Genomic DNA, 25612 nt, shown 5'->3' with positions numbered 1-25612 from the left:
AGCAAGTGAGCAGCAGTGGAGGGGAGGGTGGAGAGACTCTTCCCACCATCCTGCTGCTTCCACTTGCCTGCTTGCCAAAAAGCGTATGAACTGTGCTTTTAAAAAGCACATTAACTTCAACTCATCTGCTGGTTAGTGGGCATTAAATCCTGATGCCTTGGCTGTGTAATCCTGTTCTCTGCTGGGAGCAGGACACATAGCCAATGCAGGATTAAACCCTGTCCTCCTGCCCATCAGTTGACATCACCAGTGATGTCAGTTGATAGATAGTTGGGTGTGCAAGCCGAACTGGAACCCCTGGTGCGCTAAGATGGAGGTTCCTCACTCCTGATCTAGGACATCATCAAGGCATAAGTGTTGAACGAACAAAGGTAGAAGCAGCACAAGTTGTCCTTATGGCTAAGACCACTGCCTCATGGGCCCACCATAACCCAACATCTGCCTTACCTTCAGTCAAAGCACAAAACTGAGCTTGAATTAATTATTAAATTCAATCATTTATGGAAAACCAATCTTATTAAATCAATTACAGGAAATAAATCATTTCAAGAAGAAATTACTCCAGGGAAATCAACAGAAGAAACTACAGCAGGAAAATTAATTAAGCTATCAACCAGCAAGTATTAGCAAGAGGAAACAATCACAGACTAAACTGAAGTGATGACTCCAGGAAGGGGAGGAATCCCTTCCCACAAAAGGAGGCAAACATGCACAAGCCACACAAAACAAATCACCTGTCCTGAACACACACAACTAACAGAAAAATAACACAAGCAAAATCAGAAATGATGGCAAAATAACTAAGCTACTGCTTTGCACAATAACTCAGTAACGTAATTGAGGTGGCTTCCTGGAATGGACTAGTTAGAAGTTCCTGAGATGAGAGTATGTTCTTGCCTTTGAGCAATAGAGAGAGGTAAACACACCTGTGCCCAGTGTGTCAGCATGTGAGAAAGAATGTTTGGATCATTAAAAAGGAAGTAAACAATGGATTTCAAAAGAAACTGTCCAAGATTAATATGAGCAGGCTTCTATATATGAAATATAATACGGGTCTGTCAAAATATAGCAAAAGTGGTGTAACTCTCCATGACGTACCAACTGTAGATGATACTGCTCACCAACCCATTTACAGAATTTTGTCTATGAATTAAATAGTAAAACTATGTAGATCAAGACCCAATGTTGCAAGTGAGTTTTATGTAAGATATTCATTTAAATTCACTCAAAACAAAAATTTATAGTTCATGTAACTATTAAATTAAATTAATAACTTCTTCTATTGGAAAGAGATAATTGAACTGTAGCTTAAACTTTAAAACACATACCTCCAGAATGCTGGGAAACACTTGCTGTTCCACTATGGATGCTTAGTACATCTTTTTTTTCTGGTACAGGAGGTGGAGGGCCAGAGCTATCCCCTATATTTTCATTCAGTGTTCTCAAGATAGTTGTTATATCATCCTGACTCAGAATCAGCTTTGAAAAGAAGTTGATTACTCTTAATTGCAGGCTGAGTATATATAAACTGTATTAAATGTTACAGGTCCTCTGGAATCAAAAAGTTTTTCCATGTAATAAGGATTCTAAATTCATTTTAAGTTTAATAATAATAATAATAGCAACAACATGTATAGGAGCACCAGCTGCAGACAAGGAGGGCAGAACAGCATCAGTAGTGCTGCATTTGCAGGAGCAAGGATAGAGCAGGGTAGTGACCACTGGGCTGGCAGCACCCTGCAGCTGCCAGGTATGAGTGTGCACTTGCGCGTTGCCACCAACCGAGGGCTCCAACATCACCATCCTGCCCCATCCTGCCCTGGCAAATGCACCTCCACCACCACTTCATGCATTGCTACTGCATTGGAGTGTATGGGGGGGGGGGGATCAAAATTTATATGCTTGTGCGGAGAAAATATTTATTGAATACATAGCAAATTTCAAAATAATAGAAAAATTGAAATTGAGGCTCTGCCTCTCCTTATATCTTGGACTGTTCAAACTATACTTTGCCCTCAAAAGCGAAGGGGTGGGGCAGCAGCACCAGGAGCAGATCTTGGGCTCATGTACTCCCTTCCCTGTCCATGGATAAAACTGAAATGGAGTATTGATTTGAATATTTTATCTCTATGGCTCATTTTTCCTGCAATAAAAGGATTAAGGGAGGAAAGAATACAAATATGAAGCACACTTCCCACTTCCAATCTCTCCTTGTAGAATCTGGGACCAAGAATAAGCAAACACTGAAACATGCACTAATTATTTATTTTGTACTATATACAGAAGTGGTCTGGAAGACCTAATATTTTTGCTTATTTAAATTTGTACCATATATGGAAACCTTGTTTATTTACTATATTTATAATCCACCCTTCACCCAAAGCTCCTGGGGGAACATTAAAACATATATAGCAAACATGAATTCCATGTAAACAAAAAAAACAGGAGCAAGAAAAATACAATCCAATACACCTCAACCTACCACAAATGCCTGGATGACAAAATAACAATGTTCATTAAGCAATTAACAAATCTTGATGACCTTTGAGTTGTATTCAAATGTTCTGTTCTATAAACAGATGGAAGAGACTCCTTACATTCACAGAAAGTAACATCTGCAGCAAATCACAAACAATATATATGCTGCTAAATCACAAGATACAAGAAATATTGGGATATATGAAATGACAGGGGTCAAACCTGCATTTAATTCCTATTCATATTGACAATAGTTGCAAGAATATACATCTTTGCAACTAAGAACTTACATTCATTGGCTTGAGACGTCCAAATATTTTAATGTCAGGAATTTCATGATACCAGAGAGCGGCTAAATTGCGTTCAACACTAACTTCAAGATTTAATGGTTGCAGCAGCTGTATTTCATTTTGCAATAAACCACTTATACAACTTGATCTGTAAATAAAAATGGAAAAAATAGTCACAATCCAATTAAGGTTTTTCTTCAACCAGGTGTTTGGCTGATTGACATTCTATGGCCATTTAAATGTGTCTGGGGGAAAGGGGATATTGGTTTGTTTTGCTTTATTTTGGATTTTGTGTTTTCATTTTGTATTTTCATTTTGTGAACCACCCTGTGATCTTTGGATGAAGGGTGGTATAATCATCATCATCATCATCAGCAGCAGCAGCAGCAGCAGCATCACAAGGCTGCATTCAAGTTTAATTGTTTTTTAATTATTATTTTTCCCCCTGTTCTTAGACAGTTTCCATTTTAGCTGTAAACTGCCTTGTGCCTGTCGGAGGAAAGGGTGGAATATAAATATAAATATAAAAATTTAGGACTGCAATATCTGCAAATGGGCTCAGGATTGCACCTTTGATGAAATACTTCATTAAGTGTTTTTTACCTGTGTAAACATCCAACAATATACTCTGTGTAGGACAATGCTTGATATTCATTTGGAGTGGATATATTTTTTATTGATTTGTTTTATTATTGAAAATTCTATCCCATCTTTCAAACAGAAACACAGAGTGGTTTTCAGTACTAAATCTACAAGTACATGAAACCACTGAATGGAGACATCTGGAGCTTTGGAGTGTGCTGCCATTAGCATCTTGATGATGCACTGATCTATTTCTCCTTTTAATCTTCTGCAAGTGAGATGGACGTGCTGATCCAGTGTGCCTGATTCCTGTAATAAACTGAAGTTTTTATTAATTCTTATTATTTTATTTAATTCTTATTATTTATTATTATTAACTTATGTACCTGCTTCATGGAGTATATATTATTTTATAAACAGTATACAGTGGTACCTCAGGTTAAGTACTTAATTCGTTCCAGAGGTCCGTACTTAACCTGAAACTGTTCTTAACCTGAAGCACCACTTTAGCTAATGGGGCCTCCCGCTGCCACCGCACCGCCGGAGCACGATTTCTGTTCTCATCCTGAAGCAAAGTTCTTAACCCGAGGTAATAATTATGGGTTAGCGGAGTCTGTAACCTGAAGCCTATGTAACCTGAAACGTATGTAACCCAAGGTACCACTGTATAGGCTTCAATAAAGAAAAAAAATGAGATAGTATTTAAAGAGTAGTACCTCTAACTGGATGAGTTAAGCCTGTTCTTTGAAGCATCAGGTTCACTTTGCGGTACCACTTTGACGTTTTCCTGAATAAATTACTGTCATCTGAGGCAGACTGCCTCATGATGTGGAGTACACCAGCTTCCACTGGTGGCCCAGCTACAGCCCTATCTGGACAGGTTTCATTCCAGAGTCAACTAAATGATGGTGCAACCCTACCAGCCCTGCTAAGTCAAAGGAAAGTTACCCTTCAGGTAGATACCAACCATATTATTTCCCTTTGGCTAGCAAGGCTGGTAGGGTCACATCCTATTTTTGTTAGGTACTAATAATAGTTTCCCAGGCCCTATCTGAAGTTCTTTTGACACTGAGAGCCCATCACACCTTTGAACTAAGATCTTCATCAAAGGCCTCCTCCAGGTTATCCCACCATCCAAAATGCAGTAGGTGGAGTTACTGAAGAAAGGACCATCTCAGTTGTCACCCAGCTGTGGAAAGCTTTCTGCAGGAAGGTTTGCCAAGTGCTTGTGATTATGCTACTTTAGTGCAGGGGTCAGCAACCTTTTTCAGCCGTGGGCCGGTCCATTGTCCCTCAGACCTTGTGGGGGTCAGACTATATTTTGAAGGAAAAAAATGAACAATTTCCAATGCCCCACAACTAACCCAGAGATGCATTTTAAATAAAAAAACACATTCTACTCATGTAAAAACACTCTGATTCCCAGACCATCCATGGGCCAGATTTAGAATGTAATTGGGACGGATCCTGCCCCCGGGCCTTAGGTTGCCTACCCCTGCTTTAGTGCCTGCCAATTATCAGATGAACCACCTGCTGTTTTAGATTATTATTCTAATACTGAACCTGATCTGTTAAATCTGAAGCTGTTTTGTCCTCACTGACTATAATTTCCTTCTGTTCCTGTCTTTGCTTGGAGTGGACCTTAGAAGGTGCCTTTTTCTTGTCTTCTGGGGCTTGTACATAGCTGTGGTAAAGGTAAAGGGGATGCGGGTGGTGCTGTAGTCTAAACCACTGAGTCTCTTGGGCTTGCCAATCAGAAGGTCGGCGGTTCGTATCCGCACAGCGGGGTGAGCTCCCGTTGTTCTGTCCCCGTTTCTACCAACTTAGCGGTTTAAAAGCACACCAGTGCAAGCAGATAAATAGGTACCACTGCGACAGGAAGATGAACAGCATTTCTGTGCACTCTGGCACTCGTCACAGTGTTCTGTTGCACAGGGAGCGGTTTAGTCATGCTGGCCACGTGACCTTGAAATCTGTCTGTGGACAAATGCTGGCTCCCTTGGCCTGAAGTAAGATGAGCACTGCACCCCATAGTCTCCTTTGACTGGACTTAACTGTCCAGGGGTCCTTTACCTTTACCTTACATAACTGTATATGTGTTTGTTTAACAAATGTTGGTGTGGTAACAGCCTTTGCCTGTGCTTGCTTGCTTTATTCTTTGAGGCTTCTGTAACTTTTAATCTTCTGTGTGTTCCGTCAGTTTTTCCCTCAGCATTTTATCTCACTAATTGTTAATATCAGTAAAAGTGTTATTGGATTGTTTTACCATTCCAGCTTCATTTAAAAAAAAATTAAAAGAAAAGAATAAAGAAGTCCCATTTGCCATTCTTTCCCACTTCATTGTTTATCTAATCTTCTCCCTTCTATCTGCTCTGGGTCATCAGATGGCACTCAAAACACACTGACATTACACAAAGTGAGTGTCACTGAGGAGAGCATGCCATAGACTAAAGGCCACAACAAAAAAGGATCTCTCCCATGTATCTACCCTCCAAAGTTCTGTCAAGGGGTACCCAGAAAAGTGTCTCAGATAGTGAACCTAAAATCTGGGTAGGTAGGTTTATGTCCAGAGAGATGTTCCATTGAGTATCAAGCTCTTAAGCCATATTAAGATTTACAGGTCAAAACCAGCACTTTAAACTGGACTCAGAAATGAACTGAAAACCAGTGATTTTGCCAAAACTGGAGTTAAAAGGGTAGAATTCCAATCAGCAACCTGGCTTAAGTTTCCAAGCAGTCTTCAAGGGTAACTTTTTATAAAGCACACTGCAGCAATCTAACCTACATAGCCTAGATGTATACATAGTACAGTGGTACCTCTGGTTCATTCCGGAGGTCCGTTCTTAACCTGGAACTGTTCTTAACCAGAAGCACCACTTTAGCTAATGGGGCCTCCCGCTCCTGCCACCCATCTGGGTGTACACATGGCGTCCTTGCAGCCCTGCATGGCTGGGGTTGGACTATCTAATCCCAACCTTAGAACGTAGCATGGGAGGTGCACTTGCATGCCAGAGCCCAGTGGAAGAGAGGGGTGCTGCTGCCGCTGCTGCCGCCGCTGCCTCTCCTCCACTTCCACCCCTGAGTTAGGCCTGACTTAGGAGTGGAGCTGCAGCCAGCTGGCAGTGCTGGGCCACTGTGCAAGGAAGCTGGATCCAGGCCTCGAATGCCAAGGTGGAACTTCCCTCCCCACAGCTCCTGCCTTGATGAGGGAGCCTGTTGTGTGGGTGTTTCACTGCACCTCCTCAAAAAAAGCCTGGGGCCACAGCCCCCTAGCCTCACCCCGCATGCTATGTCACTGGAGTGGACCACACACATCACTGTAGATTAAATCTAGCACCCTGGTGCTTCTCTTTTCAGTGTATGAATGAAACAAAGGTTTCACACTTTTCTCAGTAATGCAACTTACACACTTGGTAGTGCACTTTGGTTTACTTTCACTACTAACAGTACCTTCACAGTGTCTGCATTGAAACTGAGTTTATTGGCCCCCATCCAGTCAACTACACCACATCCAAGCACTAATTTAGTACTGCTGCCTCATATAAATTAGATAAAAAGGAAAAGAGTTCAGTGTCACTGCACACTGATGACACCTCATCCTAAACCTCCAGATGACCTCAATAGTTCCATCTAATGGAAGAATCTTCTCTCTTTAAGAACATTAGTTAGCAAAATTAAAACTTTGGTTTGTAAGTAGAACATAGTGTTTACTTAGTACATTTTCTTCAGTTTTGTTACTTTTGAACTTAATTTAGAATAATTCATTAGAAAATCATCTTTATATATTACCTGTACAACTTTAGGTCACTCAGTTTCACATGTATACAATCAAGAATAGGTGGGACACTATATCGTAGTGACGTTTTAATGAGAAGGAATTCATTCTTTATGGTGATCAACCCAAAATCAGCAACTATAACATCAGTAGATATTGCCGACTGTGGGATTATGACAACGGGTGCTTTAATATTAATGTCCAGCGCCATTCTGGAACTTTGTTGAGCCAATTCCTTTACACCAGTAGCTGCTTTCTCAGCAGCTTGGACAGTGGCTTCAGTAATTGCTTCCTTTGCTGTCTGAAAATTGTTTACAAAAGCCTAGAAAGGGGACAGGAAATCAGCAACAGATGAGGATAACAGTCACAAGAATACATCACTTATGTATCAGTTTGCTCATTATGCATTACAAATTATCTGTGTTGTCTTTCCATATTCCACACAGTTGAGCAATAAACATGTTTAGAGTAGGAGAGAAAAAATAAAATGCATTATATAGTTCCTTGGTACACAGACAAATTAACAAAACATAAAAAGGAAAAAAGGTATAACCATGTGGCAACATTATACAAGGTATTGAAATATCATGTTTGTCTCAGAGACTGACTTCCAATTTTAGTTTTCTATCACCATAGACCCATTTGGATTAAGTTATAACAAAATTATACCTCTTTTTAAACAAAGAATTATCTAAGCATTGCACAACAACTAGGAAAGCATATTCACTGATATTGACATACTTAATTTTAATCCCCAAGGTTTTGCTAGACATCAATGTGGCTAAAATGAATATAAACATCAAGCGTAAATTTGAAAATCCAACTCTAGTTTGAATAATTCTCTTAACTAGTACTGGGATACAACATAAGTTATTGAATATTATTTATTTTATTATTAACTTTGTATAGTGCTCTTCATCCAAAGATCATAAGGCAGTTCACAACAAAAACAAAATGAAAACACATAATACAGAATAAAACAGAAACAAAAATAGACCAATAACGCCCCTCCAACAAGGACATTTTAAAGGCTTTAGAATGTTGATCAGCTAAAGGCCTAGTTATAGAGAAATGCTTTTGCCTGGTGCCTTCATTACATATCTTTAGGTGCCAAGCCAAAACATTTTATAGGTCAAAACCAGCACTTTGAATTGCGTTCGGATCTATTTCTTTGGCAGCCAGTGCAATCAGACCAGGATCAGTGTAATATGCTCAAACCATCTTGGCCTGCTGAACAACCTGGCAGTCAAATTCTGCACCAGTTTCTGAACTGTCTTCAAAGGCAGTCCTACATATAATGTGTTGGACTAACAGGGGTCAGCAAACTTTTTCAGCAGTGGGCCAGTCCACTGTCCCTCGGACCTTGTGGGGGGCCGGACTATATTTTGAAGGAGGGGGTGGAGAACGAATTCCTATGCCCCACAAATAACCCAGAGATGCATTTTAAATAAAAGGGCACATTCTACTCATGTAAAAACACGCTGATTCCCGGACTATCCGCGGGCCAGATTTAGAAGGCGATTGGGCCGGATCCAGCCCCCGGGCCTTAGTTTGCCTACCCATGGACTAATCTAACCTAGAGTTTACCAGAGCATACATGACAGAAATTAGACTATCCCTGTCCAGATAGGGGCACAGCTGGGTCACCAGCAAAGCTGATGGAAGGCACTCCACACTACTGAGGCCAACTGAGCCTCAAGCAGTAGCAATGCCCCCAAGCTATGTACCTGCTCCTTCAGAGGGAGTGTAACCCCATCAAGAGCAGGCAACCTCCTATGCATCTGGCATACAGAACCACCCCCTAGCAGTGCCTCAGTCTTATTTGGATTAAGCTTCATTTTGTAGGCTCTCATCCAGGCCATAACTGAGGCAAGACAATGGTCCAGCACACCCAATGCCACATCGGTAAATGTAAAGAAGCAGAACTGTGTGCCATCAGCGTACTCTGAAACTCCATATAACCCCAGTCAGTGGTTTCATGTAAATGTTAAACAGCAAAGGGGTTAAAATCAAACCCTGAGGAATTCAACACTGAAGATTCCATGGAGTTGAAGAGCACTTCCCAAGCATCATGCTCTGGAAACAACAAGGCCAAGTAGGATCGGAACCACCACAAAGTGGTGCCAACCACCCCTAAGTCGGAGAGATCCTCCAGAAGGGTACCATGGTTGAGGATATTGAAAGCCAGAGAGAGGTCGAGGAGAATTAACAGGGACATATTTCACCTGTCTCTCTCCTGACAGAGGTCATCATACAGGGCTACCAAAGCAGTTTCTGTGCCAAAACCAAGCCTAAACCCCAAATGAAAGGGATCTAGAAAATCTTTTTTAGATTTCCAAGAGCACCTGGATCCTGCGGTTTCATATTCAATTTCAATTAAATGGGCTAGGAGAAACAGAAATGGATCTCCCAATCAGTGGTGTAGTGGTAAATTTTAAGGTACAGCTCATCGTGACAGTCACACAGCCATGTTCTCTGCATAGCCACACAACCCAATGATAGTACAAAAATGCACATATTTATACAAACTTGTGTACACCAATTAGCAGCCATACATAGCTTAATACCCAATTTATAAGGATCAGCTGACAGTCATAGATTAGGAAACTGGACCCATTCCCTCACTTCATTTATGCCAATAATCTAGAAACAAAAGTTTCTAGAGAGTCAGTCACTCTTTGCCAGAGCAAGAGAGTCAGTCACTCTACCACTCCAACTAATGGCATCATTGCACCTACTTTGAAAATAAGTCCCAGAGGTGCACTACTCTTCCACTACACCATTGCTCCCACTATAAGTTAAGTAAAACAATCTCTTCATCTTATTGTATTTTCTAAAACAAAAAGAAAGCTTACCAAAATAGCAGAGACAAATTTGTTGACAAAAACAATCTGAATGCATCCAACAGTTAAGTAAACCTGGCTGTCAACAGCTTCCATATCAGTATACGAAATGCCACCTGCAGCATACATGTACGTCACCATTTTGAAACTGAAGACCTCTTTGCCTGTAATATACAGAGCCTTGGAACAGAAAAAGTGTTCAGTGTTAAGAGTATAATATTTACAAGGTGTGCGCAAAATAAAGGTAATGGGCTGCATCCAAAGGTGTTCTTACATTTATGGAAGGAGTCTTTCTGTTCACACAAGGGGCTGGGATAAAGCACAGGTGTCCTTCATTGGAAGTGTTGGTGGAAGAGACAACATCTGCCAGTTCCCTTTCCCTGCAGTCACCTATGACACCTCTCACCAACCCTCCAGGAGCAGATATTTGGGGAGCATAGCGGAAAAGGTTGGCAAGAATGATGTGTGTCCATTACATAATCCAACCTATGTCTTTTCTCTACTGCACACTATTCAATACAATATATGTGTGGCAGTCAGTTTAAGTGGCAGTCAGTTAAGGGCTTCAGTTTAAGTTAACAGACTTTTTTGTCCCTACTCTTTGGTATAAAACATATACCCAGAAACCACACCAAGCATGAGGAAAAGCAAGAGATAACTAAAGTCATTATCAATTAAACCAGGCTGAAGCCTAATATTTATATTGCAAGTACACTGCTTTCTGTACACAGCCTAGCATGCCCTTTAAATGAACACACATACCTTTTTATGCAGTGCTGCCTCATCACAATCCAAAATAACGATATTCTTTAAGTTTGCTGATACTTCAGTTGTTTCTTTCTTCATCTTCACCTCACTATCAAGACCTAAATTTAACAGTATTAATTAACAAATCTAATATGGCACAATCTTCAAGGTACTTCCTCTGGGTTCTAGTAACCTTTAAATATTGCAATTGGCATTTTAGTCTTACCTTCAATGCGGATTTCAGATATCCAGCTTTTTTGTTCTCTTATAAAAATGCGTAAACAGGACATGTCTGCACAAACATGGAGATCACAAACATCTTCATACTTTGACTTTTTTGAAGCTATGGGAAAGTTAAAAGCAAAAAATGTTATATTTGGAATTAGAGATCTGAATTCTAACGAGGATCACAGTTGTACAAAAACACAGAGTGCACAAATACAGAGAGGAATGCAAACTATGAAAGTAGTAGCTCTACAGATTGGTTTATTTATTTTTTTCGTCCAACATGCCATTAGAGTTAAAGCAGTATCTTTCAAGTTAACAGAAATGACTAAATATTACCAAGAAATAATGTCTTTATGCCTCTTTCCTCGGGGCATGACTTGACACAGGCAAGGCTACATATGCAGAGAACAGGCTGTCACTTCATAGGTTTTCTCTAATCCTCAGTACATACTAGGATTCCAAAGCTGAGTAAGACAGTGCTGTTGGCATCCATCTGTCTTGAGAGACAATGGAGTGCACCTCCAGGGGTGCAAGCCTGGGCAGTGTGTATGGAGGTCCTGGGCTGCCCAGATGACGACCAACCCCCCTGAGCTTTGCTGATGTGATACAAAGGAAAGGAGAGCAATACGCTTGGCACAAGCTTAGCTGCCAGAGCTGCCAGAAGGAGGCGTACGAGGTGCCATCCAACTGTTTTAGTTAAGGACTGTAGATTTGGCAAAATGCAACTTTCTATCTGTACATGAGAGATTTCTTCAAACTAAACTTCCTTCAAATAACACATGGAAATAAGAAGGAACAAAGTTCTCCTGAGGTGTAGGCAATACACTTCAGTAATGCTTACACTATCAGAGTAACTGATGTGCACTTTACTGATTGCCATGTGCACTTTATTGATTCTGAAGTACCATGTTTAAAGCACATTTCTCTTCCACCCCGACTCTATACAGAAACTCGAGAATTATTTCTAGATTAGGGTTTGGGCAAATGAACATGACCCACAATTTTCATTTGCTGTCATCCAGCCTGAAACACTTTCCTGCATGCACTTTTTAAAAGCCTAGGATGTGAAATGAGGCTGGAAGAAAATTAGCAATACAAGAGTTTGAGACTGAAAGACCTTACTAAGTTTCTTAAGAACTTCCTTCTTTTCTTCTTTTTCCTGGACGATCTCTACTGTACTTGTCTCTTGTTTCGGAAGAAGATTATTTAGGAAATTCATGGTACTCATAAGTGCTTCTGTGTGTAAATGGATATCTACAGAAGAAAAAGTAACCTAACAACAAAGTAATCTTAGTAAGAATATGTTTTGAATGCACTTTCCTGGACATAGCAAAAATTACAAAAATAAGCCATCATTATTACCTTTATGAGCTGTACCACATTCTTATAAGTAGTTTTCAGATCTGGGCAATTAATATCTGCCTGTTCTCAGAAGGTAAATAAAGACAGTTAAAATGAGAAAACACAATATACCATACAACCCAGCTCTATCCAGAAATATAGATAATGCTGTTACATCTGCTCCTCAGTATTTGTTCTGATACTAACATACTAACTTAAATAGTGTTCTGCTAGACTTGATCAAGGGCCCATCTAATCCAGCATTCTGTCTTCAACCATGGCCACTGGGAAGTCCACAGCAAAAACGAAAGGCAAGAAAAATGGCACCCCTTGTCATTTGCCTTCCAGAGGCACATGGCTAATGAACATGGAAGCTCCATTTAGCCATTCTTCATAAATTTACTTAATCTCACTTTAAATCTATCTAGAACTGTGGTCATCACCACATCTTGTGACATAATTATGCATAAATTAATGTCTTAGGTGAAATGATACTCTCTTCTGTCTGTCCTGTCTTATTACTGGTATCTGGAAGCTACCCTGGGAGCCTCCCCACCCCCACCCCGCTTTGCTGAAGAGTGGGATGAAAATAATTTAAATAAATACATTTCACTAAATGACCTCGAGTTCTAGTGTAAATGGAGAGAAGAAAGTATATACACATCAATGGTATCCTCCCCAGAGTCACCCCCCCCCAGCTGTCATTTTTTGTACATTTTCCACTCTACAGCATCCTTTCTGAGATGGAGTGCCTAAACTAATGTTCATTTGCTAAAACAGCAAACAGGATCAGGTCTCTAGGTTTTTAGATAATTAAGATTATTTGTCAATTTAAATAGTATTTAAAACACATCAGTATTATGGTGAAGAAAAAATTTGTATCTTCCCTTCAGCACTCTTACCTTTACATATTCAATGGCTAGAAGATCATCAATTAAATTATCCAGTGTTGAAATGAGGTAAACTGGCTTATTTTTATCATCTAAAAAAACAAAGAACAGTATAGCCAAAATGACATACTCACTGGAGTTACTTACTGTATTTTCAAAGTTATGTTGCCAGATCAATAAATAGTGACAGAAAAGGATCTCAATATATGATTTAATCATTATTAGATTATAAGATCATTTCTATAATTAGTTTCAGAAGCTAAACTAAAAAAAGGGGTGCTGGGGGGGGAGGGATCCAGAAAGGCTGGCTTGCGGGGAGGAGAGCTGCTTGGGGGGGAGGGAAAGGGCTGGCTTGAGGGGGGGAACTGCTTGAGGGGGGGTAGAAAGAAAGGGCTGGATTGGAGGGGGGGCGAGCTGCTTTAGCGGGGAGAGATAACTTTTGCCTCCCTTTCCTTCCCGCCACTTAAACTCCCACCTCCCGTGTCCACTTAGCCACCTCCTTCCATACACACACCCTGCGCGTGCTCCTCGTCCCTCCAATGACAATGGGTAGATCACTGCCAGCATTTGATACTTGGTAGATTGCAGCCTAGTTGAAGTTGGACATGCCTGGTTTATTGCTTTCATTTTATGGATAAATGGTCTCGTTAGATAGTAAAATTCATGTTGAATTTATGTTTTAGGGGTTGTTTTTAAAAGTCTGGAACAGATTAATCCATTTTGCATTACTTTCTATGGGAAAGCGTGCCTTGGTTTTGGAATGCTTTGGTTTTGGAACTGACTTCCGGAACAGATTAAGTTTGAGAACCAAGGTACCACTGTAGTTCTATTCCATCCCTTGAGCACCGAAATAACTCATCAGGAGATTGGGCTTGAAGAGTTATCAATTTGCAGATGATAGCACAGCTCTATCTCTCTTTTCCACCACCTAGTAACTCCAGGGAGACAGTCGAAACTCTGAACAGATACTGAGGGAAGGAGACACTGGAATGAATGAGGCTCAAGCTAAGGCTCAATTTGCATATGACAGAAGTAATGTGGCTTGGAAAGCTGCCAATCAAAATCAAAGTCTACATCTGACTCTGAATGGAATAATACTTCTCCTGAAAGGACGGGCGCACAGTCTAGAGGTGGTTCTGAACCTGGTGCTATCTATGCTATTCTGCTCACAACGGAAACTTACACATTTTTTTCTGGCGCTGGTGTGAGCTGCGCCAGTGTGCTTTAATATGGAAAACTGGCATAGAAATAAACTAATGATAAGGAGGACTATATTCAAGAGCAAGCCTTTGCTGTGAGTTGTCTGCCAATCCCCCTATGCCTTACACTGATTTTCCCAACAACTCTTTCCAGCAGAAACCTAAATAGCAACCACAAATAATTAATAATTATTTTAACACAGAGGTAAATACTTACCCATGTATTCTGGACACATTAAGCAAATCTCTTTAAGAAAAGCAGTGGCTGCCATATCATATGTTCTTAGCTTAAGCTCAGTGCCTAAACTATAAATCTCCAAACGAAGAATTGGCTTTTCAATACCTTCAGTAAAACGAGACACTTGAAGGAACACCTATGTATAAACAAAATATGGGGCTAAGTCAACCAAACCAACAGACATGCTGGGGGTGGGCAGCTGCTTATAAAGAGAAGAAACCTAAGCAGAGCTTTAAAAGCTTTTTAGAATATGGTGTAGAAGACAGTTTCAAGAATCCTCCTTGGTTTACACATTCCTACAAAACTGATTTGGAACATCATCCTAGGCATCTTTTATTCCATTATTCCGTTAAAAGTTGTCAATTGTATCCAGTGAGAAATATAAAGAAGAAAAGCTGTTGGGGGTCTTTTTCATTCTCAGTGCCACTGCATACTATTTGGTCATGAAGGGTCCTGCCTCCAAATGTATTTATTTCTTCAATGTTCATATTTTATGAACCAAATTTAAATTTACAGGCAATTACTACAAAACAATGCAATCCTCTACATGTCCAGTCAAGAGAATTCCAAAGCAGATAGGTAGATAGATGACTGCAGTAATGAGATAGGATTTATTATCAGTAACTGTTATGGATCATGTACATTTCCAACTACTTAGGGGAAAAGTTTTATGAAGATATCCATTATTGTAACACTACCAATATTGAAGAAGAAATGGGTGGTATCCAACTAACTCATTCCACCAGCATAACGATTTATACAACAAAACATCTCCCCTCCTTCCCCCACAAATATCCCACAACACCCCCAAATCTGCTCCTGAGGGTTGGGGAACTCCCAGAGCAGATTTAGGGGGTGCACAGGAGCTAATCTTTATGTAGAAGCGATGACTTGGTTGGATTCTACCCCATATACATACTGATAATCCAGTTAAGGTGAGAGGTTTTTAGCTATACATAGACAGAAGGATTAGTTACCAGCATTTAACATGTTATCAGTTGTTGTTGTTGTTGTTAATTGAATTTATATCCCACCCAATACCCACAGGTCTCAGGGTGGTTCACAGGATAAAATCAGAATATTAAACCACAAAGTACATAATCAAAATAAAAACAACAACCCAATAACCCCCTGCAACACATTTTAAAAGGGCTTAGGATGTAAATCAGATCAACCAAAGGCCTGGTTAAAAAGGAACAATTTTTCCTGGCATCTAAAGGTGTATAATGAAGGCGCCAGGCGAAACTTCCTTGGAAGAGCATTCCACAGATGGGGAGCCACAGCAGAAATGACCTGTTCTCATGTTGCCACCCTCTGGGCCTCTCATGAAGGAGGCACCCAAAGATGGGCCCCAGAAGTTGATCTCAGGGTCCAGGTAGGTTCATATGGAACAAGGTGGTCCTTGAGGTATTGCACTTCTGAGTCGTTTAAGGCTTTATAGGTCAAAACCAGCACTTTGAATTGGGCCCAGAAACTAATTGGTAGCCAGTGCAGTCGGACCAGGATGGGTGTAATATGCTCAAACCGTCTTGCAACCGTGAGCAACCTGGCCACTGAATTCGGCACCAGCTCAAGTTTCCGAACTGTCTTCAGAGGCAGCCCTACGTGTAACACACTGCAGTAATCTAACCTTGAGGTTACCAAAGCATAGACAACAGTAGTTAGGCTACCCCTGTCCAGATAGGGGCATAGCTGGGTTACCAGCCAAAGCTAATGGAAGGCACTCCGGGCCACTGAGGTCCCCTAAACCTTGAGTGACAGCAAAGTATCCAGAAATACCCCCAAGCTACAAATTTGCTCCTTCAGCGGAAGTGAAGAGCAGGCGAACTCCCGCCCATCTGGTCTTGGGAACCACCCACTAACAGTGCCTCAGTCTTATCTGGATTGAGCTTCAGTTTGTTGGCTCTCATCCAGTCCATTACTGAGGCAAGACACTGGTCCAGCACTTCCACGGCCTCACCTACAGATGTAAAGGAGAAATAGAGCTGAGTGTCATCAGCATACTGCTGACAATGTTCTCGGAACCTCCGGATAACCCCACCCATTGGTTTCATGTAGATGTTAAACGTGGTGGATAGGATCGAGCCCTGCGGAACCCCACATTGAAGGATACAGCTAACTGTACTTGCCAAACAGCCTCCCTTTAAGTGTCTACTTGTGCAAACTTCCTCTGATTTCCCTTTCCTACGGATTTCCCTTTCCTACTCCAGTGACCTGCAACACATCTCTAGCCATTTATGAAGGTCATTGCTCCTAATGAGAGGCTTTTTGGGGTGTGGGACAGGGGAATGTAGAGTTAAGAAGGAGGGGGGAAAGTCTTGTTGCACCATTGGCTTCTTTTTCCACACACTCTGGATTCAAATCCTAGGGTTTTTTAAATACTATGTTAAAATTAATTGAAATATCTACATTCTATTCATTCACATAACTGAGATAACTAATAATAAAAAACTCAGAAACAGCTAGATTATTGTTGAAAAGTGAAGCAAAAATGCTAACGATAAAGAACGCAACATACTTAAGGATAAACACACAGCAGTATGTTAGGATCAGTCACGAAGAGACATAAGGTAAGGTAAAATAGTATATTACCTCAGGTATTTCAAATCTTAGTTGGAAATCAATCATATTCTTCAATGATTCCCGTCTCACTGCCTTTTTCTTTAAGCTGCCAGGCCTACTTGAGGACCCCAAAGAAGCTTCAAAAAATGGCCAGTCTTCTATAGGACTGCTTGGGGCATCAAAAAATTCTTCTTCAGATTCTAATAATGATAATAGTTTAAATGGTTATCATGAAATGCTTACACTTAAGCCATAAATATATTTAACATAATCCAATAATTACATAACTATAATTGCCTTTATAAACTATAAACTTGGATCCCCAGCTGTTGTTGGACTACAACTCCCATCATCCCTAGCTAGCAGGACCAGTGATCATGGATTATAGGAGTTTTAGTCCAACAACAGCTGGAGAAGTTTGAGAAACACTGGCATACCAGGAACAGCTGATGCAATCAAGACCTCATCACAGAAAGTATCTCCACTATAACAGTTCCCAGATTTTGCTGCTGAAGTCACTAATTTATGAATTAGTAATGAGGTCCAGGGCTGAGGGCCTTTTGGCAGTTCCCTCGCTGTGAGAAGCCAAGTTGCAGGGAACCAGGCAGAGGGCCTTCTTGGTAGTGGCACCCGCCCTGTGGAACGCCCTCCCACCAGATGTCAAAGAGAACGCCCTCCCACCAGATGTCAAAGAGAAAAACAACTACCAGACTTTTAGAAGACATCTGAAGGCTGTCTTCTTCCCTGTTTAGGGAAGCTTTTAATGTTTAACAGACCATTATATTTAAATATTTTGCTGGAAGCCGCCCAGAGTGGCTGGGGAAACCCAGCCAGATGGGCGGGGTATAAATATTATTATTATTATTATTATTATTATTATTATTATTATTATTATTAAAAAAACACTCCAATTATGTCCCTTCCAAGCAGATCTGTCCAGATTGGGGTATCTACTTGCAGGCAAGAGCAGCAGCAGCAGCTTGTAAACTTGCTTGTAAACTCACATGCTATTATTCACAACTGCAAACGGAGCACTGGTTGCTTATAATGAAGGGGTCTTCTCTAGCAGATAATGTGAGCCAGTCACTGTGGGTTACATCATCTCCTAATAGCCCAGGCACGAAACTTGTAGGTTAATTTTAATATTTTTCCACATTTCAACTGTGTCCACAGTTTCTGTTCATGGAACATCCCTTGAGCACTTTTGGAACCAGGAGCCAAGGCACCCCCAGACAGAAATGAAAGAAACAGGAATCCTCCATTGTGTGAAAAGGGCAAGGCCCAATCAGTGAGAAGTGAGGAATGAAGACTGAGCAGCACGTATGCAGGGTGCAGTGTGACAGGCTCATTTGGCTGCCAAATAAATAAATATTTGCAATAAATGACCAATGTTCCATTCTCCGAGCCTCCCTGCTGATCAGCTGTACCACCAAGGAGGCCATGTTCTCCTATGCGCTTCCCTGTCAGATGAGAACTACCCTAGTGGTGACACTATCCATTACGACCAGGATGAGCATCTGTTTAAGCCTGTTTTTAAAGTGTCTGAGAGCTAAGTGCACCACCAGCTAAGTGCACCACCCTGAGCTCCAGCCGTTTTAAGCTGTGTTCCCTTTCTAAGTGGCTCAACTGTCTCTGAGCTGTAAGATGCAGATAATGAGCTTTCCAGCCATGAAGCCTTGTATCAGTAGTGATTACTGCTCTCTGAGGCCCTTTTAGTGGAATGTTCTATGTGAGATGATCAGCGTCCAGCCACCAGATGAGAGTTTGTTTCAGGAGGGCAGAAAGGAGTAATGGATTGTGGTGCTTGGCTCTGATCTTCTTCTGGCTTAGGAAGAGAAGCCATCCTAAATGTCGTGTGTGTGTATGTCCACGGGATGGACCGTACAGAAAGCTATCATAGCAAGCCATTGAGTAAAGGTCATGAGGCCTACTGTTCTTAGAGGAAGAATAGCTAGGACCACATCCTAGATATTGCTGATCCTGTCAGACATGGATGCCATGGAACTACGACTACAGTAGCCCATAGGTTCTGAGTCTGGCATAATAAAGAGATGGATTCTTCTGGCATTTCAAGCAAATTGAACAGCGCTAAGGTAAAATCTAAGTGGACAGATATCTTTAACTCCTTGCAGGACAGGTTCTGCATCAACATACACAAGCATATTCACCAGCATATTCTTACAGGATAAAAAGAGGATTAAAGAAAAAACTGTAAAGGGTGAGAACAAATAAAAGACACAGCAACTAAACAACTGAAATACAGATGCTTACTGGGAAAGAGCTCTACTTTAAAGCCTTGTTGATTAAAAGGTCTTCAGTGGTTGCTGAAAAGGCAACAGAGATGGTGCCTGTCTCACATTTGACTTAACTGAATTTAAGTACAACTAATTTTGAATGACTGGGACGCAGGTGGCGCTGTGGGTTAAAGCCTCAGCGCCTAGGGCTTGCCGATCGAAAGGTCGGCGGTTCGAATCCCTGCGGCGGGGTGCGCTCCCGCTGCTCGGTCCCAGCGCCTGCCAACCTAGCAGTTCGAAAGCACCTCCGGGTGCAAGTAGATAAATAGGGACCGCTTACCAGCGGGAAGGTAAACGGCGTTTCCGTGTGCGGCTCTGGCTCTGGCTCTGGCTCTGGCCAGAGCAGCAATGTCACGCTGGCCACGTGACCCGGAAGTGTCTCCGGACAGCGCTGGCCCCCGGCCTCTTGAGTGAGATGGGCGCACAACCCCAGAGTCTGTCAAAACTGGCCCGTACGGGCAGGGGTACCTTTACCTTTACCTTTAATTTTGAATGAATGCAACCTCTTATCTATTTTTTAAAGATCTTTTAAATATACAATAGAAAATACACTACAGAATATGGATTAAAATCATGGGGCTGGCAGTGACCGGCTTCCCCACATTCCCCTTCTCATGTCAACTCCTGTCCCTGAAAAACTTCTCCCAATTGTTGGAGGATCTTGTTGAATGGGATCAGCTATTATGGCACAGGAGGCAAAGAGAGAAGGGATTCTTGAAAATAGGGCAGAGGCAACTTCTTTGAGCAGGTGCTGATAACTGATGGATCCTTCCAGTGGGATGACTCCACAGCTTGATTTTTTTTCTTTTTTATAACCACTTCTGAGCTACACTCCTCTGGTTCAAAAGTTCAACTTTTGTGAGATTTTTACTCTAATTCTTCACACACACACCAAATTGCACCGTATCTGTTTGTCTGGTTTAGGTCCTAGAAAAGAAACTACCTGAAAATTTAAACATGTAGATAATAAATATTAGGATATCATAAACATTTTCTGAACATACATTAACCAAAAACAAAATGAAGAAAATATTTACCACTTGATCCAGCTACCGAAAGAGATTCTAGAAATGGAAGTACAGAGGTTGACATTTGTGGTGTTGTTATCAGTGATGATACCTGAAGCTAAAACAGAAAGCAATACTTATTTATTGTGGGAGCGGGTAGGGGCAAGGGGAGCGTTCTTAGTTTGGTTTGTTCTTGTTTTTATTATGTATTTTGATCTTGTATTTTTATGCTATGAAGTGCCCTGAGATCTACTATTGAAGGGCAGTACACAAATTTAATAAATAATAATAAAAATAATAATTTATATGTACAAAATGACTATTATTTGGTTAATACATTTTATTTGACAATTTTAAGTGTCATATTTATTGATTGTTCAAGACAGCTAACAATAACCATAAGATACAAAAATAACAACAATAAATATAGACAATTAAATGAAATAAAAAACATCAACAGGAAATACTAACAATGAAACAAGTCACAAAAAACATAAATTGACTTTCTGTTTAACACCATTGGCATTCCTAAACAGGAAGGTGTTCGCCAGTGGAAAGCCAAAAGAGGAAGCTGGAATCAACCTTTTTGGGGAGGGATTTCCACAACCTAGACATGACTACCACAAATGCAATGCTCTCTCCTTTGCCTGGGAGTAATATAATAGATGAGATGGAACAGACAAGAGAGCTTCCAGAGTTTACCTTTGTGATCAGGCAGCTTTGAACAAGAGAAGACAGTCCTTCTGATATCTTGGTCCCAAACTGTCAAAGGCCTTAAAAGGTCATGAGAACTAGTCTCAAACAAATGGACAGCCAGTGTAATTGCTTTAAAAAGGGAGTTACATGCTCCCAATAGGCAGCTTTAATTAACAACCTCTATGCTATGTTACTGATGAATTAAATTTCTGCATAGAGCAGACTACATACTCCAGACATGATATTAAGGCACGTGTTAACATGGGCAGAACTGAGACTTGAAGAAACAGATGAAACTGGTACTCTAGCCCAAGTTGGGCAAATACACCTTTGAGAACACTTGTCATTAGGGCATCCAGGGTTAAGGTCAGAAACACCCACAGACTATGAACCTGTGGCTTCAGGTGAAGTATAGTCTCATCCAACTTAGAATGGATCCTTGTCCCTGGTCATGAGTTCTACAGAACAGATGGCCCTCTGTCTTGTCTGGATTAAGATTCAATTTCTTTGCCCACACCCAGCCCCAAGATCTCTTCCTAGGCTGCAAGGAGAGATGGAGGCCAAGAAAAACACAGAGACAGACAGACAGACAGACAGACAGACAGACGTGTGTGTGTGTGTGTGTGTGTGTGTGTGATCCAGATACCAAAGATATTGCACTTCAAATCCCTGGACAATTTCTCCCACCAGTTTTATACAGAATTTAAAGCAGCTTAGGAGACAAAATAGGTATCATAAATCAGGGATAGGGAAGCTTTAGCTAGCCGGATGTTGCTGGACTCCTGTCAGCCCCAACCAGTCACAGGCTAGCCGTAGACCCAGTACTACCTTCGGGAAACAACTGTCTAGGAAGGTTAGGTATCAAATTAACACCTTCAAATTCCATTCTGGGAAGCCATTCCAAGATACCATAAGTGACATGAATGTCACGAATAAATAAAATATCAAAGCTGCTGAGTGAGGTCCAGCGGAAGAGGAATATTCTTCTCTTTTTTTATTTCCAGACTACGGAACTTTCAGTCTGCAGTTACATGTTAACTGTAACATTTCTTCAGGATTCTGTATTAGTACAGTGGTACCTCGGGTTTGGGACGCAGGTGGCGCTGTGGGTAAAACCTCAGTGCCTAGGACTTGCTGATCGTAAGGTTGGCGGTTCGAATCCCCGCGGGGGGTGAGCTCCCGTAGTTCGGTCCCTGCTCCTGCCAACCTAGCAGTTCGAAAGCACCCCTAAGTGCAAGTAGATTAATAGGTACCGCTTTATAGCGGGAAGGTAAACGGCGTTTCCGTGTGCGGCATTGATGCTGGCTCATCAGTGCAGCTTCGTCACGCTGGCCACGTGACCCGGAAGTGTCTTCGGACGGCACCGGCTCCCGGCCTCTTGAGTGAGATGAGCGCGCAACCCTAGAGTCGGTCATGACTGGCCCGTACGGGCAGGGGTACCTTACCTTGGGTTTAATACTTAATTCAGTCTGGAGGGCCATACTTAACCTGAAACTGTTCTTAACCTGAAGCTAATGGGGCCTCCTGCTGCCGCCGCGCCGCCGGAACACGATTTCTGTTCTTATCCTGAAGCAAAGTTCTTAACCTGAAGCACTATTTCTGGCTTAGTGGAGTGTGTAACCTGAAGCGTATGTACCCTGAAGCGTATGTAACCCGAGGTACCACTGTACACACTCAGAAAACTCTAAAGTGTAAGAATTCACATAATACACTACACTGCCAGTTACTGAAACTATCTGGACTAAATGAATGATTTAAATCATTTCAAAGGAATATGGCCATAAATAAACTTAAAGAACATTCTAAGGAGCAGCAGACTAAGTCATAAAGGATAGTAAAGAGACTTCAGAAAAGCATAGGAATTGCTTTACTGCTAAAACAGGAAATCTAGAAATATGTTATCTGAAAAAGGGAAACACACATATTGCTAACCCTAAGTCAACAAACTTGGGGAGGGAGTCATTTTGGCAATATTTGGAGGTGAGGGATGGAAACTTACCAATAGGGTCAGTGCTCCAGTATTTTATCAGGTCACAAACACGTCATGAACTCCCTCCTGTACATCTGACATTGTTATTTTTATCTTGCTTTCTTTAAACCACAGTTTCCTATTATATCTGAATTGGGAAATTCTGCTTTAACCTCAGCTTACAAGCCAGATATGAAACAAAGTCCTGCTGAGTAGCACTACCACGGCAAATATATGGTGGTAAAAAAACTCATTTAGTGTGAACCTCTACCACAGTGAGAAATATCCCATTGCTAAAAAGAGCACTATGATGAAGTGGCAGAAGAATTACCAGTATTGTTGAAGCTTAACCAAATGTTTCTACCAGTTCAATACAACACTTGCCTTGGAAGGTTGTGTAGTAGCAGTAGTTTCAGGAGGAGCTTCTGGTAAAGGAATACTATCAATAAGATCCAGAATACATTTCAATTTCTCATCTGAGATATTGAAAGACAGTAATGGCAGTTCACCAAACATTTTGTACCTATAACACAAAGAGACAAAGCAATCAGAAAACAAAGGGGGACATGTACTAGGGAATTAATCTATTTGATAAATTAAATCCAGCCCCACAACACAAGTGGTTCCAGGTTGGCATATATGATTTTTAAAAAGAACAATTAACATTGAAACAGGTGTGCCAACTTGAATAAAATATTGGGGGGCAGGTAAGCCTCACTCCACATAATTGACATGACACACACATGCCATTTCAGTGGTAATGCCTACTAACGTGGGGGAGCTGGCCCCCTCAATTTTTGGGGGGAAAGGGGCAAAAGGACCTCAGCCCTACCTATGCATTGGAATAAATATCTAAATGACATAATAAAACTGGAACATGCACCGATCAGCTTGCACCGATTAGCTCTGCCAAGGTTTAAATGTTATTTTATTTGCATTTATTTAAAACTTACATCCTTTCTGTCAAGGAATTCAGGGCAGCAGTTTCAAAGAAACTGTTGTCAGGCAAAACAGTTTTTGACAATGTCCCTCAACAAATACTTCTGAGTAAACTTAGGAGTCATGGCATAAGAGCTCTTCTAGAGAATAGCTCTTAAAGAACAGGAAGCTGAAAATAAATGGTCTGTTCTCAAAGTGAAGGACAATGGAAGCAGTGCCTGTGCTCCCTACCAAGCCAGCAATCTGAAAATTCACTTAACAGCAAGAATGTCATACTTGGGCATTCTTGCATCTGTTACAACCATTGCTCTGCTCAGTTCCATTTTCACATCCAGAGGCTGTATGATATGCTGAGATGAGGATCGTAAGTTTCGAGCTTCCTCCCAGTTTTCATCTAAAGATAGAAAAGATGTCTATTACAATGTTTGAGTCTCAGTTTCATGCGCATTTTTCCTAAAGCCTGCATACACACCAAAGCACGTGTTGTTTAAAGAGATGATGGACCACTTCACAAATTTATTTGTTAATTAATTCTAGTAGTATTTTTTTGTTACTGTGAAGTCAAAATGCATGGGTGCATCTAGATGCTTAAGTGGTGTGCATATCATTTAAGTTGATTTTCTTGATCCTTGTGATAATTATAAACTGATAATTATCTGCTGATAGGCATTTAAGACTATAGGAGCCTGTTTTCTGAATTCTACTCTTGATGGCGAGCTATATTCTTCCCTTAAAAGGCTATGTAAAACAGCTGGGAATCTAGTAAACTTATCTAGAGGTTAGGTGGTGTTCAGGTGGGCTGATAAAAGGGTCAACCATGGTTAAGTTGTAATTAATCTAATACTGTATATTGTAAACCTTTTCCCCTCATTGAACTAATGTATTGTATTTTTCCTGCACACATTATCCCCCCACATTTCCTCAAGATTCTTTTATGTTTTTTGTTCCTCTTTGATATTTAAGCATACATCTTTAGTAAACTAAGATGCAATCACTGGTCTTTTGCACATGTAATTAAAGTATTTTTTCCCAAATGAATTTTAGGCTATTGGGTCCTGTTTGGTCACCATCCTCTTGCTCACTGGGGTGATGTAAAGATCTCTCTCATTTTCACTTTCATGCACATACTAAAGGTAAAGGTAAAGGTACCCCTGCCCGTACGGGCCAGTCTTGACAGACTCTGGGGTTGTGCGCCCATCTCACTTAAGAGGCCAGGGGCCAGCGCTGTCCGGAGACACTTCCGGGTCACGTGGCCAGCGTGACATCGCTGATCTGGCCAGAGCCAGAGCCAGAGCCGCACACGGAAACGCCGTTTACCTTCCCGCTGGTAAGCGGTCCCTATTTATCTACTTGCACCCGGAGGTGCTTTCGAACTGCTAGGTTGGCAGGCGCTGGGACCGAGCAGCGGGAGCGCACCCCGCCGCAGGGATTCGAACCGCCGACCTTTCGATCGGCAAGCCCTAGGCGCTGAGGCTTTAACCCACAGCGCCACCTGCGTCCCTTCATGCACATACTACTGTTTTTTAAATGCCAG

At 41.3% G+C, this 25612-nt stretch overlaps 1 protein-coding gene across 3 annotated transcripts in view; it reads right to left on the bottom strand.

The window, feature by feature from the left end:
• VPS13A (vacuolar protein sorting 13 homolog A) overlaps positions 1–25612 on the bottom strand; it is a 150099-nt gene that overhangs the window by 60322 nt on the left and 64165 nt on the right. For all 3 annotated transcript variants that reach the window (XM_079995966.1, XM_079995964.1, XM_079995965.1), the window contains exons 22-35: positions 24355–24472; positions 23524–23662; positions 20505–20592; positions 17204–17373; positions 14591–14747; positions 13187–13266; positions 12306–12365; positions 12066–12216; positions 10942–11058; positions 10731–10834; positions 9981–10148; positions 7140–7447; positions 2769–2916; positions 1329–1479 (exon numbers count right to left, since the gene is read on the bottom strand). In XM_079995966.1, the coding sequence (XP_079852092.1) occupies positions 1329–1479; positions 2769–2916; positions 7140–7447; positions 9981–10148; positions 10731–10834; positions 10942–11058; positions 12066–12216; positions 12306–12365; positions 13187–13266; positions 14591–14747; positions 17204–17373; positions 20505–20592; positions 23524–23662; positions 24355–24472 (1959 nt within the window). The remainder of the gene's footprint in view (positions 1–1328; positions 1480–2768; positions 2917–7139; positions 7448–9980; positions 10149–10730; positions 10835–10941; positions 11059–12065; positions 12217–12305; positions 12366–13186; positions 13267–14590; positions 14748–17203; positions 17374–20504; positions 20593–23523; positions 23663–24354; positions 24473–25612) is intronic.

The sequence above is a fragment of the Podarcis cretensis genome (genome assembly GCF_951804945.1).
Source record: "Podarcis cretensis genome assembly, chromosome: 11".
Classification (NCBI taxonomy): Eukaryota; Metazoa; Chordata; class Lepidosauria; order Squamata; family Lacertidae; genus Podarcis; species Podarcis cretensis.
The sequence above is the reverse complement of the archived record's forward strand: the minus strand, read 5'-3'. Positions and strand labels throughout refer to the sequence as shown.